At 35.8% G+C, this 17,965-nt stretch overlaps 1 protein-coding gene across 1 annotated transcript in view; it reads right to left on the reverse strand.

Annotated features, from left to right (window-relative positions):
- LOC150095842 (protein strawberry notch homolog 1-like) overlaps positions 1 to 17,965 on the reverse strand; it is a 447,536-nt gene that overhangs the window by 362,959 nt on the left and 66,612 nt on the right. The window contains exon 4 of the mRNA XM_090408811.1: positions 4,561 to 4,770. Within this exon, the coding sequence (XP_090264937.1) occupies positions 4,561 to 4,770 (210 nt within the window). The remainder of the gene's footprint in view (positions 1 to 4,560; positions 4,771 to 17,965) is intronic.

Here is a 17,965-nt window from a genome sequence, read left to right on the forward strand (position 1 = left end):
TAACCTTGGAAAATTGGGATATCAGGGTATCCTTAAATTTATTGTATTCCAAAGTGTCTCTCAGTATAGGAGAGGCATACAAAAAATTCTTGGCCCTAACAATCAATTTATTCTGTAATATGATTAGAAGTTGGAAGTTCAACCAGTTGCAGACGTTCCTTAACTCCTCTACAAACTTGAAGAAGAACAACACATCATCGTGGTCCTCTCCAGAGAATTGTGGGATGATGAGGTGAAGATTAACTGTTCTGAAAAATTCTCTATTCCTCATCGTGTTACTGCTGGTGGCTTCTGAATTAACGCTGTTCACATTCATGATTTAAAACTTTTCTTACAATATATATATATATATATATATACACACACACACACACACACACACACACACACACACACACACACACACACACTTTCTGATTATACTTAGTTGCCTGATCTTTTACAAAACTGTTTCAATCCAAAATACTTATATTTATTTTGGATTTATCCTATCGACTTGTAAAATTTAGTCTATATTCTGGCCTATTATATTATTTATGTTGTCGGCTGCGCCTTTGCAATATCTGGTTTGTTCTCTATTCTTACTACTAGTTTCTCTATTTTTTGCTAGTTCACTCACTCGTGCAAAGTTTAATCTACCTTCCGCACTTCCTGTCTTCTGGTGGACTGGCTTCCTTCTCTTCCTTCTGACCTCTGGCGTGACCTAGCCGAACAATCATGTCCTTGATAGCCGACACCTTTTATCCCTCCCTCCTTCGGAACCTTGCATGAAGGGTTGAGACCCCAAAGAATTCGACGCGCCTCCTTGATCTATTACTAACGCTGACTATTTCTTTCTTCTCCTAAGTGTTCCCAAAAAATCCGTTTTGTCCGATGGCAGAACCTTGTCTGATCAGTGCCAACCCTTTTAACTTTGACCTTGAAAGTGGTCACATACAGAGCTCGTAAACAAAAGTTTCTTATTCACTTAGTCAAAGCAACAATATAAAGTTTCCGGTGGCAAAACATTACCCTTGTTTTTACCATTTTTGGACATTCCTTGTTTAGAAAGTTTGAGCAAGTTAATTCCCAACGGATTATTTATATAAGCTTTTAGCATTCTTTGTACAGAGACATACAAGATTATTTTTATAACACAATCTTTTGAGATGTGACCTCTGTAAAAGTTGATGTAAAGCCCTTGTAAAATTCTAAGCTACATCGAATTTTACAACAACATGATTTGTGAAGTGTGAGGCTAATTGTGAAGGTTGGTAATTTGCTGCTTACTTTTTATAAGGTGACAATGGAGTTGATAAGGGAAATGGCTACTCAGTAATATTGCTAGACTTTGCAAAGGTATTCGATAAGATTCCGCATAGAACTCTATTGCATAAAATGGAGCAAATGGGGATGGATATTAATCTAGTGATTTGGATTAGAGGGTGGCTGATGGACAGATATCAAGTGACCAGTGGTGTACCACAGGACTCAGTACTTGGTCCTCATATCATCACTAAGTGGTACATTAATGATAGAGGAAATGATTTGACAAGAACTATTCATTTGTTTGCTGATGATGCTAAACTTGGAAGAGCAATAGTAAATGAAGGTGACATAGAAATCCAGCAGGATGAGTTAAATAGACTAGCAATATGGGCAAAGGTAAATGGCTGCCAGTTTAATGTGGTTAAGTGTAAGGTGATGCGCTTTGGGAAGAAATTACAAGTTGTGTACTATACTGATAGAACTGGACTGTAAAATACTGATTAGGCCAAAGACTTGGAAATGGTTATAGAACAGGGTGTTGAAGTTTAGAAGGCACATTATGAAGGTAACCATAACAGCACTTCAGATTATCAGATTATGTGGTTGTTGAAGAACACACCAACAAGCAGTGATAGAGAGGTTGTTGTATATAAGGCTTTAATAAGGCCACATCTGGACTACTGTGCACAGAATTGGCCACCCAGATTCTGTGGGGATGAAGAAGTTGTTGAGAGAATCCAGAAGCAGATGACAAGGATTGTGGTAGGACTATGGAATGCTCCCTATGAGAATAGATTGATGGTCTGTAGACTTCAAAAACTAGCTGACAGGCATGAGAGAGAAGATATGATAAAAACATACAAGTTATTGAAGAGGTTTTACAGGATTGACACTGAATACTTTTTTTCAGTACGTGGCAGGAAAAAATAGAACAAGGGGTCACCAGTGGAAATTGTGTTAACAGTAGATGTTTTACTTGGAAGGTGGTGAATGAGTTACCAGCAGTGGTTGTGCTTCATCAATGAATGAATATAAGGAGAGGTACGATAGGTATTGTATGAATAATAAGTCTCCCCTAAGTCTTCTGACTCCATGGAGATATCTGTACTGTATAATAACAACAATAATAACTATAGTTTTTATGCTCTTTATTGTCTATTATAATTCAACTTTATACAAAGAACATAATGACAATGAACATACTAATTATAATCTCTGAAGAGTCCTTTCTTCATAATATTCAGTTATAACTTATGGCTTAATCATGTCTATTTGAAAGCAGCCTTAAGGAAAGAAACTTTTTTTTTTAATGGCATTCTCACTGAAATGTCGGTAACTATAGCACATTAGTACCGGTTGGGTTAAGGACACCAGATTATATTATTATTATCTGAGACCTGCAGGAAGTCAAAGACCTCACTGGAGAAGGCCAAACATCTCCCATTCCAGCTGTGATACCTCCTCAAACTCATGCACTCACTACTTCAACAGGCAAACTGTTCAACTCATTCACTGCTCTGTGGAAGAAAAATCTAGTTCTTATCCCTTTCTTAGACTGCACATAAACAACTTCTATTGATGCGCCTTGTCCTCCCCATATAATGAGAAATTTCATCAAACGATATCCTATAACTCTTAGAAGTTTATAGGTATTTATCACATCACCTCTTTCTCCTGTTTAACAGTCTGCAGACCACATACTCTCAATCTGTTCTCAAAATCTACATTCCCTAATTCCAATATCTCAGTAACTCTTCTTTGCATCCTTTCCACAGCTTTTTATCCCAGTGGAACATATCAGACCAAATCTACACGCCAGCCCAAGTGCAATCGTATCAAGGCCTTGTAAAGAAGCAAAATGAGTTCCTTATCCTTACATGTCAATGTTTATTGACATGTAAGGATATTTCGCATTACAAAATCCACATGTCAAAGTGGATTTCGCAATGTAACCTTTGGACTTCAAATTCCTATCCACCATAACTTCAAAATCCCTGGCTTCATCAGTTCCTTGTAGCATAATCTTCACCTATATATTATGTGAGATTTACATGACCATTGTAAATCTCACCATGACAAAGTGCGTAAGTTTATCCTTATTAACACTGAACTGACAGCCATTATTAGTTACCCACAGTTCTAGCCTGTTCAAAATATGCTATTAATATGCAGCATTTTGCAAATGCTGCATATTAATAGCATATTTTGAACCTCTCCTCAGCCACTCATTGAAAGAAGTCAATAGTTTATATCCTAATCTCATTTTCCAGTTTATGCAACAGTCTTTCACGTGGTATACTATCACACACTTTAGCAAATTCAAACAGTATCATAGAAATCCATTTCCTTTATCCAATTCAGCTGTGACATTATTATAAAATATAAGCAAATCGTTAAAACATGATCTTCCTTTAAGTAAACCCATGCTGTTCTTTGTAAAATACAGCATGTTTGTCAACCAATTTCTGTATGCTAGTTCTTACCAACTGCTTTAAAATCTTCAACACCAGTCCAGAGATACTGATAGGTCAACAGTTAAACACACTAGTTTTTGCCGCCTTTGTTCAACCGAACTAGCAGACATACATTAACAACTATTCTCTAGTTGCTGCAGAAGCTTGGCCTTTCCTTTGAGGAGCAACAGGAATTATGCATTGATCCCTTCTTCAAAAATATGAGTTCATAGCTAGATAGTTTCTACCAGAATAATATTTTCATGCTTCTTAGCCACTTTAAAGATATAAGCAAAGGATATCTAATTGCTGTGCACTAACTGAACTCCTCCAAGTTTGGAGGGGGGGGGGGTCAGCTTTAAGTGGTGTAATCATCACCTCTAGCATTTTGGACATCTGAAGTGTAATCCACTTGTATAACGAACTGTTCATTATTTCTTGTCTATCTCAAAAAGAATATGTACTAAAGAAGATATCTGTTTTCCCCCTTTTCAGATATGTGAAATGAAAAGGAGGCAACAGATATTCTTTGTTTTACAAAGTCTGACAGTAGAAAATTCATTTTTTGGAAACTGATTAAGGTTATTCAAGACCAAAATGGGGAATGAACACGTAAGAAAAGTAGACCTGCTAAGTTTGTTAGAGATTAAATATTTAAATTGAACAGAATTTGTATAAAAGATTTAAAACATTTAAATGAAAAACATCATAAAACAGCTACGATAAGAAATAATAAAAAAAACTGATAATTAAAAAATTAATAAAATCTTTGCTTTTTAAAAACTTTAGTTCATTTATAAGAAAATTTTAGTGGAATTTTCAGTATCTTAAATCAATTATTAAGATATTACTTACTTACCAATTAGAAATCCTGATCGGGAGCCATCAGGCAATATATTCTCATGTTTTTGACAAGCATAAACAATGGCTTCTAACTGGAGAGCTGATAAAAGCTTTCGATCTACAACTTCTTCAGAAATAGAAAGATGATACTCAACATTTGGTGGTTGTATACTAGAAAGGGAACTAGTTTCGACCACAGGATCAGGATGACGCTCTCCAATTTTTACTAAAGAAAGCAAGAAACTTTATAAAACTCCTGTCCTCTGGAGAATATCAAGAATTAAACTGTATACGAATATAAATTAACTTCACTGCAAAACAGCTAAGTGGCAGAATGACTATGGAGTTTGAGTTTTTTTTTTTAAATAAGGAGAAATTTTAGATTTTCCTTAGAACAAATATAATATGTGGTTATCGGCAAAAATGTTTCAAAAAACATTATACATGTTCATAAGGATATGTGCTTTGCATTATGGAATACTAAGGCAAGTGATGTGAAGTTATTACCTATATATATACGTAGCCCAGTCATAAAATTGCTTCACGTGCAAACTTTGTTTGCTTACACTTGAATAAAGGATTAAACCAAGAATATTTTTTGGTATCTTCAATTTATAAAAAATAAAGTTTCCTTTTGTGTACAGCATACAGTTATTTTCTCCAAATCACCAAAGAAAGGGATTTCAAGAAAAACAATCATTACAGAGATGTTACACTGTATGTGCTGTCTTTCTGATGTTATATTTTCATTGCATAGTAATGTTCCCTGGTAAAATTGTTTAGGCAAACAGAATAAGAAACGTTCCCCCGTTGCCTGAACTACAGTGAAAGAACTAATATGCTCATCTCTCATCATATGTTCTTTAGTCATATTTTGGTCATTGAGAAAACATTTCATCTTTGCGCAAGCATGGCACACAAACATACCTGGCATGTATTATTTTCTTCCCTTTTCAACATAATGTTATCATTTTACTGGTTTTCAATCATAAATGATTATGCTTATTGCAAAATTTCTTTGTATATACAATATTAATTATACAACTACATGGTATATAATAATAATAATATAATATAATATTTTTTTTTAAATAACGAAACCTGTGGTGCGATCATAATTAAAAGAAACACACATATTAACCACAGTGAAAATTATTTAATTGTAAATATTTCATCCTAAGTATCTTAGGACATCATCAGTATAGTAGTTTTGAACAATAATAGGAATAACATACAGTTAGGGCGCATGATTACAGTAGAATCTCATTAAACGTGCATAATGTGCTACAGTAGTACAAACAAACAAACAAACAAAAAATTATTTAACACAATTTTGTATGACAATTTCCCATACTTTAGGAATAGTAAGAACGTCGTTGTGGTTTAAGTTTGGTCTGTGTAGTAGGGCTTCAGAACTTTCTTTGTATAAATGTTCATGTTTATATAAAGATCTATGTAAAAGTTTAGACTTTTCCCAATGGATCCTATGGTTTGGATTTTCAATTCTGTGTTGAGAGAGGCCAGATTTTTGCGGTTTAAAAAGACGAATGTGGTCTTGATGTTCCGAGATGCGTTTCTGAATAGACCTACCTGTCTGTCCAAAGTAAGATAATTTGCAGGAGCATGAAATCTCATAAACGCAAGGCAATATCAAAGGTGAGAGTTTGTCCTTAGGAGAAGGTAACAAGTTGTAAATTTGGTTGATAGGTTTGTAAGTAGTGGCAAAATTGTATTTCTTCATAATTTTAGAAAGACGTTCTGAGATGCTTTTAATGTAAGGTATGGGAATCCTATGGACTTCTTCCTGTCTGGTTTGATGTGTTGAGAAGTGACTACTGATGATTTTTTGAGTTGTTTTAGGATTATATCCATTTAGGATGGCTGTATTTTTGATTACTTCTAATTCCTGGTATAAAGATTCTTCAGAGGAGCAGAATTTGTGTGCTCTGGAAACTAGTAATTTAATAATGCCAGATTTCTGAGATGGATGATGAGCAGAAGAATTGTGAATGTAGCGACCTGAAAATGTAGGCTTGGGAAGGACAGACGTGGCGATGGAACAGTCTTCTTTTCTTTGGATGTGTAAATCCAAAAAGGAGATACCTGGTGGAGATTCTTTTTCTAACGTAAAGTTGATGCGATGATGAAGAAGGTTAATTTTATCTAGAAACAGTTGTAATTCATGTTTGGGATGATCCCAGACTGCAAATACATCGTCAACATATTTTAACCAAATTTTTGGTTTGGGTTCAAAAGTGAATATTTTTTTCTCAAGTTGTTCTAGAAACAAGTTTGTTAGGTTTGGTGATAAAGGAGATCCCATTGCTGTTCCTTCTTCTTGCTTGTAAATTTGACCTTTCCAGGTGAAGTAACCTGATGCAATAATGTACTGATGATGTTCTAAGATACTTAGGATGAAATATTTATAATTAAATAATTTTCACTGTAGTTAATATGTGTGTTTCTTTTAATTTTAATATAATCATAGCTGAGGAAGCCTTTTCCCCCCGTTGTGTTGCTTTCTTCCTTATCACAACTATTTTAACCTCTTATGCTATATCTCCATAATACACTCTATCGGGTAGCACGTGGTACCTCTGAGGGACAATGGAATTTCCGCGAAAACGAGGCAGTACTAGAGTATCTGAGATTTACCTCTCATAAAACGCCAAGAAATTTAATTGTTTCGCTGCGCCACTAGCGCTATTAGATTATTAATATTAACAACCAAGAGGTAATCTCAAGACAGTACTTAATGATACCTATCAACTCTGAAGACGTGGCCAAAATATACCCTTTTAATATCCCGCATAGGTTCGCATTAATATTTTATAAGCGGTGCATCGGATTCCAGAAATCACAGAAAGTCTTTGTTAGAATCAAAAGCAAGGTTTATTAATTCTCAAAAGTAGATACACTTAATAACATTAATTCAAATCCCATCTTAAAGGAGATCCATACAAAGCATAAAACATTCAAAACACTACTATTATACTTATAACATATTATGTAGCAGCTATCTAAAGTAAAACTTATATTAACACTCTCTAATGCATTATTTATGTATTATTATCACAGTTATTCCAAAAACTCCATAGCTCTGTCAGACTACTCAAGATAACATTCATATCTTTCACAATCTCTTTATGATTTGTCAATTCTTCACTCTAAACATATCCTTAATCTCATTCAATATAAAAGCCAACTCTAACACATCGACAGACAAAAATAAATTCAATATCCTTCTAAAGTGATAGCAATACAACCTTATCCTATATCATTAATGTACCTTTTTATAACATATTAACGTGGCACAAATCTTTCATTCATATTCAGTGAAACACAAACAAAGTCTACTTATCTTCCCTTTATGGTTCTTTGTTGCATCATAGGTTCACAGGAAACTGGCCTTCCGTGGGCATCGGATTTGCCGGACTTGCTTTTTCCGCGGAGAATTACGGCCGCCGAGACCCGCAACTATCTTAATCGGATCCTCCAGTTCGGGGCACTGGCACCCTACACCACCACGAGAGACGAACACCCAGGAGATCCAGGAACAAAAAGCCTTGTTACAGGGTCGCATGACCCTTCGATGTCCAGCCAATTCACAAGTACTACTAACGTCATGGCGTCCATTCTCTCCCCCGCTATTGCATGTATGCTGACGTCACGTTGTTTGCTTGGGGCGAGCTGCTCCCTCGCGTACCGCTCCGTGACCTTTGGACTTGACTCCCCCCCAACTGTTGAATTTGTGCTTACATTCTATAATTCTTTTATACATGTTATTTTATAATGCTCTGCTAATGTTTTACACTTTCAATATTAAATTAGCCACATTCGTGAATGGCACAAAATACATACTTATTTACCCTTTCATAACAGAACATGCTTGATATATATATATATATATATATATATATATATATATATACACACACACACACACATACATAATACTTATTTTATACTTAGAGGCAATTTACTGTATTTATTTCCCTTTTTTGTTTGGAAACCCATGTTAGATTGTGATAAGATAGGAGTTCATAAAATTCCACTCTATCACAATCCAACACCCCCAAGTTCTGTACCTTCCTCACAGCATATGAGGTCTCATCCCATTTTTCTAGCTTTGACCCTACAGAAGCCATAATTAAACATTCAAAGGAAAAACAAATATATCACTGCGCATGCGCGCACACACACACACACACAAATTCAAAATAATTCAACTAATGAATGTATAGGAATGATATTCAAAGATATCTCATGTTTTTAACAGATAATAATGGGATGTAACAACAATTAAAGGTAAATTTCAAGGGTAAAAACACAAATGTGGGTGTGTATGCAATGCACACATACACAGGGTAGGAGTTAGATGGATGAGTAATATCATTAAGCACGAGCTGCAGAAGAAGAAAATGCTGTGGAAGGTATATCAAGAGAAAGGTGACTGCAAACTCATGAACAGTACAAGGCTCAGGCAAGAAAGATGACCAACATGGAAGGCAAAATTAGATTAGGAGAAGAATTTAGCCAAGCAGGCCAAAGAAAATCCCAAAGAGTTCTTTCATTATATGGCAAGTAAGATGAAGAATGACTATGGAAGATTAACCTTAATGAGTGATGATGGTCATGAGGAGACGGAAGCGGAAAAAATAGTTGAGTTACTGAGTGACCACTTTGCAAGCATATATCTTCCTAGTGAGGTTAATGCTTTAACCTATGTGAGAGAAACTAATATGGGAACAGAGGTGGATGATTGGAGGTCCTTACAATATTGCAGAATCTCAATGTAAATACAGCTGTGGATTAGATATGATATCAGCTAGGGTTTTGTGAGAATGTGCAAGAGAACTGGCAAAGCCTTTGACAGCTGTTTAATTTAAGTCTCAGCTCTGGTAGAGTTCCAAGGGAAAGAGGGCAAAATTATTCCTTTGCATAAGGGAGGTTTTAAGACTACAGTAGCAAATTATAGACCAATCAGTATCTCAGGCATGGTGATAAAAGTTAGAAAAATTGGTAAAAAAAGAGAATTCAAGAATGGGTAGATAAAAATATGATACTGTATGAGGGTCAACATGGCTTTGCGAAGGGTCGGTCATTCCTTAGTAATTTACTAACTTTTTATAACAGAGTAACAGCTAACTTCAACCACTGGAAAAAACTCAAAACATTTTATAGATAAAATAAAAAACATCCCTATTTTTGAAGAGGATATACTAGCAAGCCTGGACATCACATCTCTGTTTACTAACTTTCCAGTGGTTGAAGTCATCAACATCTTAGACAAATTGTTCCCAAGAGTAACAGCTAAGTTGGATAAAGGAAATGGCTACACGATGGTTTTGCTGGATTTTGCAAAGGCATCTGACAGAATACCACATGAAACAATGCTATGCAAATTAGAACAAATGAGGATGGATGTGACACTGGTTAAGTAGATAAGAAAGTGGCGGCAGGACAGATATCAAAAAGTGGTATATGGAGGGGCAGAATCAATGCGAAAGCAGGTGACTAGTGGTGTTCTACAAGGTTCAGTGCTGGAACCATTGCTGTTTATAATTTATACATAAATGATACAGGAAATAACCTGAAAGGAAATATTCAGTTGTTCGCTGATGACGAAATTAGGTACAGTAATAGTTAATCAAAGTGATGGAGAGCTTGCATGACGATTTAAATAGGCTGTCAGTATGGGCAAAAGTTAACGGGTGTCAGTTTAATGTCGAGAAATGTAAAGTTATGCACTTTGGCATAAATAGATTACAGGCCGTTTATCACATTGATGGCACTGTACTCCAGGAAATAGATGACGCTAGAAGATTTGGGGTGGGGGGGGGGGGGGGGGTAGAATACTTGGTAGTGAAGAACATATTAACAAGTAGAGATAATTCCTCAGTCATAATTTCTCTTTATAAGGCCTTGATATGCCCACATCTGGATTACTGTGCTCAAGTCTGGTCCCCTGGGTTTCTTGGGAATGTGGAAGTTGTGGAAAGGATTCAGAGGCGAGTGACCAAGATGGTGAGTAGCCTGTGGAATGTTTCCTATGAGGATAGATTGAAGGTGCGTGGATTGTAGAAGTTGGTTAATAGGAGAAAAAGGGGGATATGATAGAAACATTTAAGTTGCTTAAAGGATTTTATAGGATAGATGCAGGGGAAATGCTTCAGCATTTGGCTAGAGGGAACAGAACAAGAGGGTCATCCTTGGAAGTTGAATAAAGGTGTGGTCAGTAGGGGACTAGATTTTTTGCTTGGAGAGTAGTGAATGAGTGGAATGGACTGCCAGAGTCAGTTATGAGTGCTTTTTCTGGTAATGGGTTCAAGGAAAGGATGATAGATTGTGTGGATACACGTGAAATTGGGTCTCCCATGATGAGTCTTCAGACTCCATGAAGGTGTCCATCTAATAATAATAATAATAATAAAATAGCAAGATATTCAAGCAATCCAATTATTACAGATAATGAAATATACTACATGGCAATTTTTCTTCTCTAATGGTGGAACCAATTAATTGAATAAAACTGATAAGATTCAATTTATGAAGGGAAAAAAAGGAAATCCTAAATGGTAAAAAAACTAACATATATAATAATTTTTTGCAAGTTGTCACTGAACATTTTACCTCAAGTAACATGATTTAGATAATTTATATTAACTTAAAAAAACGACAAAGAAAAAAACTCATCTAAACCATCAACGGTTAAAAACAAAACTGAACATCAATTTATGTGCAAGTATACACATATGTGTATACTTGACACATCCTTGATATCCTGACAGCCTCTATTTGGCCTGAATCCAGCTTGTTCTTCAGCAAGCTTTTCTTCCACAATTCTTCTCAACCGTTTCTCAAGTATACTTGCATAGATCTTGCCAGGAACACTCAGTAGGGAAATACCTTGTAATTCTCACATTCAGTTTTATTTCCCTTTTTATATATGGGTACTATGAGAGCTCTACTCCAATCATCGGGAATTCGTCCCTCTGTCCAGGCTTTCTGAACTATGCAGTGCAGCCAATGTAAGACTCTTATACCACCATACTTCAGCATTTCTGGTCGAATATCATCTACTCCTGCTGCCTTTCCACATTTCGAGCCTTTGATGGCTTTTTCTACTTCAAGTATGGATATGTATTCCTGACTACATGCCTGGTCAGTGTTTATTACCACTGTGCTATCATCACTGCTTGTTTCATTTCGCAGTTTTTCAAAGTAATTACTCCATACTTCAAGGATATCTTTTTCTCCCGTTTTCATGTCACCTTTATCATCTCTAACTCCTTTTACAGCACTCTTTCCTCCATTCCTTAGCTTCTTCAACAACCTCCATAATATTTTCCCACCTTCTTGATATATTCTTGCCAAAGTCTTCCTATGACTTTTGTTTAGCTAGTTTTACACAGTGTTTAGCATTCTTGCATTTGTCTCTGTATTCTCTAAGAGCACAAGCTAATTTATTTGACAGGAACTTTTGATATGCTTTCTTCTTTTCCTTCACTGCCTCTTTAACTTCCTGTGTCCACCAGGGAGTTCTGATTTTTTTAACCTTGCAGACAACTCACCACATGCCTCTCTGGTAGAATCAATCAATCTTTTCTACAGAGTTTGCCACTGAATCTCCAAGGTTTGATTCCTGTTCTCAAACTCTTTCATTTTTTCTTCAATAATCTTTGTGTATTTTAGTCTACAGTTCACATCTGAGAGCTGCTCAACTTTTATTCACTTTAAAACTTTCTAACATGTTATACTTTTCAATATGAAATTCAATTTTATCCTGCTCAAGACTAAATAGTGATCACTTCCAATTTCAAATGCTCTGTACACTCTGGTGTCCTGCACCAGGGAGAAAACATCACTATCAACAATAACATAGTCAATGACTTTTCTTATTCCTTGCCTCTTTTCTTCATGTGAATTTGTGCACATTTTTATGTTTTAATATTGTGTTAGTAAAAACCCACACCATGTCTGGAGCAGAAATCGAATAGGTATTTGCCATTATTATTAGCTTTGCTCTTCTCTCCAAATTTTCCCAAAATATTTTTGTATGTCTCGCAATCATTTCCTACTCTGCTGTTTAGATCCCCAGCAAGGACCAACTTTTCCTTTTTCCATTGTGTCAGTTGCTTTTTCTAAAGCCTCAAAAAATTCCTCCACTTCTACCTTAGTAGAACCTTCTGTGGTACCATAGGCACAAATAAGTCTCATTGTCCAGTTCCCCATTCTCATATTTGCCCACATTACTCTACTTGAGACTGACTGCCATTCAAGAAGATTAGCCTCGTATTTTGTGTTGAATACTATGGCTACTCCTTCTTTTCCTTGATTGTCATTGCCTGAATATAACATTTTGTATTTATTGCTCAGAAAGATCTCACCAGTGAGTCTTTTTTGTTTCAGTCACCCCTATTATGTCGATCTGGTACTTATCTAATTCCTCAGCAAGCAAAAATACTTGAAACCTAAGCAAAAATACTCGAAACAATAATTGAGAAAAAAATTAGACTAAAAGAGTTTAAGACTGAGAATTCCAATTCTCGGTCTAGAGGCCTCTTGAAATAGTTAAAAAACTCAACCCCCCCCCCCCCCAGGATATATATAGATTGCCTAAAATTCATAAACCTAATAACACTTTCCGTCCCATAGTAGATGCTACTCACTCCACTTTTAAGTTAGCCAAGCAATTAGATATATCTTTAACTCTCACTTACTGTTCATACTTCATTTCATATTATGATGGGGACAGCAATGGGAAAGAACCATTTGAAACGGTTTGAAAAACATGCCCTTGATACTACCATGCTGAATTCTTCTATGGTTAAGATAGAAGAATGCTTGGAAAGAAGTCAACAGAGACCATAATTTGAGGAACAAACAGCCATGGCACCCACCTTAATAAGATGTAGGAGCTCCTTTTGTAGCGGTGACTACAGCAATCCTATGGGGTATAATTTCCACAAACATATGATATAATCAATGGGAATTTTGGACAATTCTTCCTGCAGGCATGTAATGAGGTCTTGGACTGTTGGGGGCAGACATTCCTTGACCTCACCCAACACTCCAGTTCATCCCATAGATGTTCAATAGGATTATGATCAGAGATCTGTGAAGACCAGTCAAGTGTGGTAACGTTCATGTCCACAAATCACATACTTACAGCAGTAGCCTTATGACATGATGCATTGTTTTGTAGAAAGAAACAATGATCAGTTTCTGATCATTGTTTTAGTAGAAATGCCACAAAGTAAGAAGCATTGCATTGTCTACAATATTCAGATATCTCTCAGAGTTCAATGTTCTTGAAAGTTTATTTTTCACTTGGTTAGACTATAGTAAATTTAGTTTAATCCTTTTTCAAGTGAGAGCAATTTAGGAAAAGGATTAAACTAAACTTATTATAGTCTAACCAAGTGAAAAATAAACTTTCAACATCTTTCTCTAAATCCAGAGTAATTTAATACAAAGGTGGCACACCTTTTTGGCAACTCCTATAGGTAAAGATGACCTCGCCATTTCTTCTGCCTGGTATCTCCACTTCTGGGCCTGGCTCCCACTGAAGAGACCTCAATAAAGGTTGAAACTAGTCTGGGTAGTGGCCCTTCCCTTAATACATAACAGTATACATATCCGCAAGGAGATGTGTGATGTGTTTTGCATTATGGAAGATACTGAGATAGGAGCGATGTTAGCTTGGTCCACCTTTGCTACGAGTTACCTGGTGTTGTACTACCTTACCCAAATCCTGAAGATATTTTCAGGTGCAAACTTTGTTTGCTCACACTTGGAAAAAGGATTAAACTAAATTTATTAGAGTTCAATGTTCATGGCACCACATCTGAAGCCAAACCAAAAAAACAGGACCATCCGCCACACTCACACCATCCATCTGCTCAATAGAGGGTGTAAAGTTTCTTTCCAAGCTTCTATGTCCCATCATACATGCTCTTTCCATCGTTGAAGACAATACTGCATGTTGGTTAGGGTAATGCAGGCTTGCATATTGCAATCCTACCGTGGAAACCCATGTTGTAAGCCATGGTTCTGAATGTTTTTGTGTAGATTCATGTGCCAGTTGATGCCTGAATTCCACATTCAGTGTGTTGGCTGACAAATGGTGGTTTTACATATAATCCTTCACAGCACCCTACAGTCATGTTTGGTTAGTGTGGTGAGTCATCCACTGCAGTGTAGCACTTGCAGTTGACTCCTTGTGCTTCCATCTCAGTATGATATCAGTGACTGTTGATCTGGGATGGCCCAATTTATCAACAATTTGCCAAACAGATAGGTTTTCAACATGGCATCTATCACAACACCTGTTTCAAACTCGATCAGTTCCCTTCTCGTAGCCAATTCATCCGGACACAGTTACACTGACTTGGGAGCATCACATTCCTCCAATTTATACTGACTACAAACATGTCTTGTTACATGGCACAATACACCTTTGCCCATGAGAAGCAACTTTGTTCCAAGCAGTGCATATTGATGATGTGTTCTCTATTTGGCCACACTGGATCAAACACATTAGATTTCTTCCTGCTCTACCTCAACAATCACTCCAGAATCCAGTTCACCACAGATAAAGAAAATAATAATAATCTTCCATTTATATATACTTTATTCAGGCATCTTTCAAAATGGGAACATTCCTTTCTCAGTTTACAGAAAACCCACACACACACACACACACACACACACACACACACACACACACACACACACACAGGCAGACATGCATAAACTTTCCCGTTATCTCTCTCCCCCCCCCTCAACAGTATGGTGTTATCAAAACCTTTGTCAATAGAGCTTCCAACATCTATTCAACCAAGTCTTCTCTTTCAGCCAAACTCTCCTTTTAATCGACAGACATTTCCTTCCTCTCCAATGGTTACAATGCTAAAAAGAATACCAAAATGATTCTCTCTCCTCCTTACATCCTTCTCAACAAACAGACTACAGTAATGCTATTAATATTCCCTATATTTGAGGCATCTCAGAAAAATATGATCTCAGTACTGCTTTCATATTGTATCTGAGGATATCTTCCCTTATCCATTCGTCTAAGGATCCATTTCTCCCCTCTGTTTCAGGTGTTTACATTCCATGTTCTTGCAAATTATCTTATTATTGTCAAACTGGAGGATCTGCTAACATCCACCTAGAAGAAATACATCTGCTGCCATAACTATGGTCAGAGTCTAGCTGACCATGTTTTGGATACTTTGCACAGAATCAAATGGAAAAAAAATCTATGTTTCACTGCACCAAATATAAACTTGAAACACTTTTCTTAGAATCAGCAGCAGATTTGTTAAACCAATCTAATCTTAATGAATATGGTTATGTTAAACTTCTCAATGGGAAACTTGAATTCTTAGGCCTCCTTATCCAACAGCATCCATAGAGGGTGCCACTCATAGAACTTTAGGCTTTTAGTTTTTTTCCACTTACATTTTAATTGGTTTTGTGTGTGATTTTACAATTTTAATATTGTATCCATTGACACTGTCTGTGATAGAGATGAAAGATAAAATCCAATAAACTTGTATTTTATTTTCTCTGTGCTGTATTCATTCCACTTAACTTAATAAGGAGTTTAAACCAGCACACCTAAAAGTAAGATCATAAAATTTTTCATAAAACTTTTAAGTAACATCTTAAAAGCTAACACAAACTTAAAAAGAGGAACAAGAAAAACTGATGATACAGCTTATTCAACTGAAATTGCCAATGTTAAGACTGATTTGGATTCCAAATAAAAAAATTACATGATATTTTAAAAAACAATTGATGAATCTTTTTCTGCTGTAGCAGCAAGCACAACAGCGAAGGATGGACGCCCCCCCTCCCCAAGTAAATTTTGTACATCTGAAGATTTATGAAATTATTAACTGCAAAGTGATATAAAGACATTTTTAAATCAGAGGTATTGCATAACATGACAGATCTGGTGATTCTCAAATTCTATATATGATGTACAACGAAGTTCTGTGTTAGCAAAGATATGAATGGCATTCATATCTTTTTCAAAATTTTATGATCAAAATATTCCACAGTTTATTAAAAAAAAATGATATGTTGCAAAAACATTTAAAGGTGGAATTTCATAACAAGTTTTCATTAATACTGGATTCCAAAACTTACTGGACTAGTTTGCCAACTATGCTGGAGTTCTTCTAAATGCTTACAGATTGTGTCAGAAAGTGTCATAGATTTGAAATGAGATATTATCTTCACAGATAATGAACTTTAATTGCTCTCTCATATGATATTAGCATTTAAACCAATAAAATTTTGCTGAAGAACCATTATACTGTAAAAATGTGAATTCATCTACTTGATATAACATTCAAATTTATGATGAACTAACCAAAACACATTTTTAAGCAATGAACTTAAAGATGTATTGAGATTGCCTAAGAACAACAAACATCTTATTCAGATGTTCTGTAATATATTTATGATCTCCCCAAAAAATTGGATGAAGATTATGGAATTTTTAATAAAAACCAGCAAACATACAATAACAAAGATAATTGTGGTGTTAACTGAATGTAATCATAATTAAAAAGTTACAGAAAAATTCAAGACTTGGTTCTGCTGACAACAGCAGCATTATCAATGAAGAGAAAAAACTTCAATTGGCAATAATTAAAATAAAAATAAAATAAAAATGCAGAAGTATCCTACGAAGATATAACTCAAAAACAAAAAAAAAAAGTGCTAAAGACCTAACATACACTGTTAGAAAGGAACTGATAAATTTTCAAGAAGAAAAAAAAAAATAAGAGAAAACTATTTAGGAAATCAAAAGTCATTTTTAATGACCAGTTGACCAAGAGTGTCAAATCTGAAAAAAGCTTTTGCAACTGCAATTAAAAGCTACCTTATCTTTGGAAGAAAGACCAGCCAGCATTCTAGGCAGTAGATGTCTTTCATCTTCTGAAAATACCGCTGTCTTGCTTATTGGAGGCATAAGTGGTCCTTGCCAAGTATCTCCTCTGTAGAGTACGAATCCCTCCCACTACATGAAGGCTTCCTTATCCATGCCCCACACCATAATTATTTAACTAGGGAGCAATACCGCCCTCCATACTGCCAGATAGTACACGGAAACAAATCCATTGATAACTCTGTGGGAGGGTTCCCAATCAATCTGAATATAATAAATTTAGTTTAATCTTTATCCAAATGTAAGCAAACAAAGTTTGCGCCTAAAAATATCTTCAGGACTGAGGTAAGGTGGTGCAACACCAGGCAACTCCGAGCAAAGGTGGACCAAGCTCTCATCACTCCCTGTCTCAGTATCTCCCATAATGCAAGGCACATCTCCTTGCGGACATGTACTGCTATGCATTAAGGGAAGGGCCACTACCCAGACTAGTTTCGACCTTTATTGAGGT

The sequence above is a fragment of the Typopeltis vanoorti genome, chromosome 19 (genome assembly GCF_054136105.1).
Source record: "Typopeltis vanoorti isolate ZY-2024b chromosome 19, IOZ_Tvanoo_1.0, whole genome shotgun sequence".
NCBI lineage: Eukaryota > Metazoa > Arthropoda > Arachnida > Uropygi > Thelyphonidae > Typopeltis > Typopeltis vanoorti.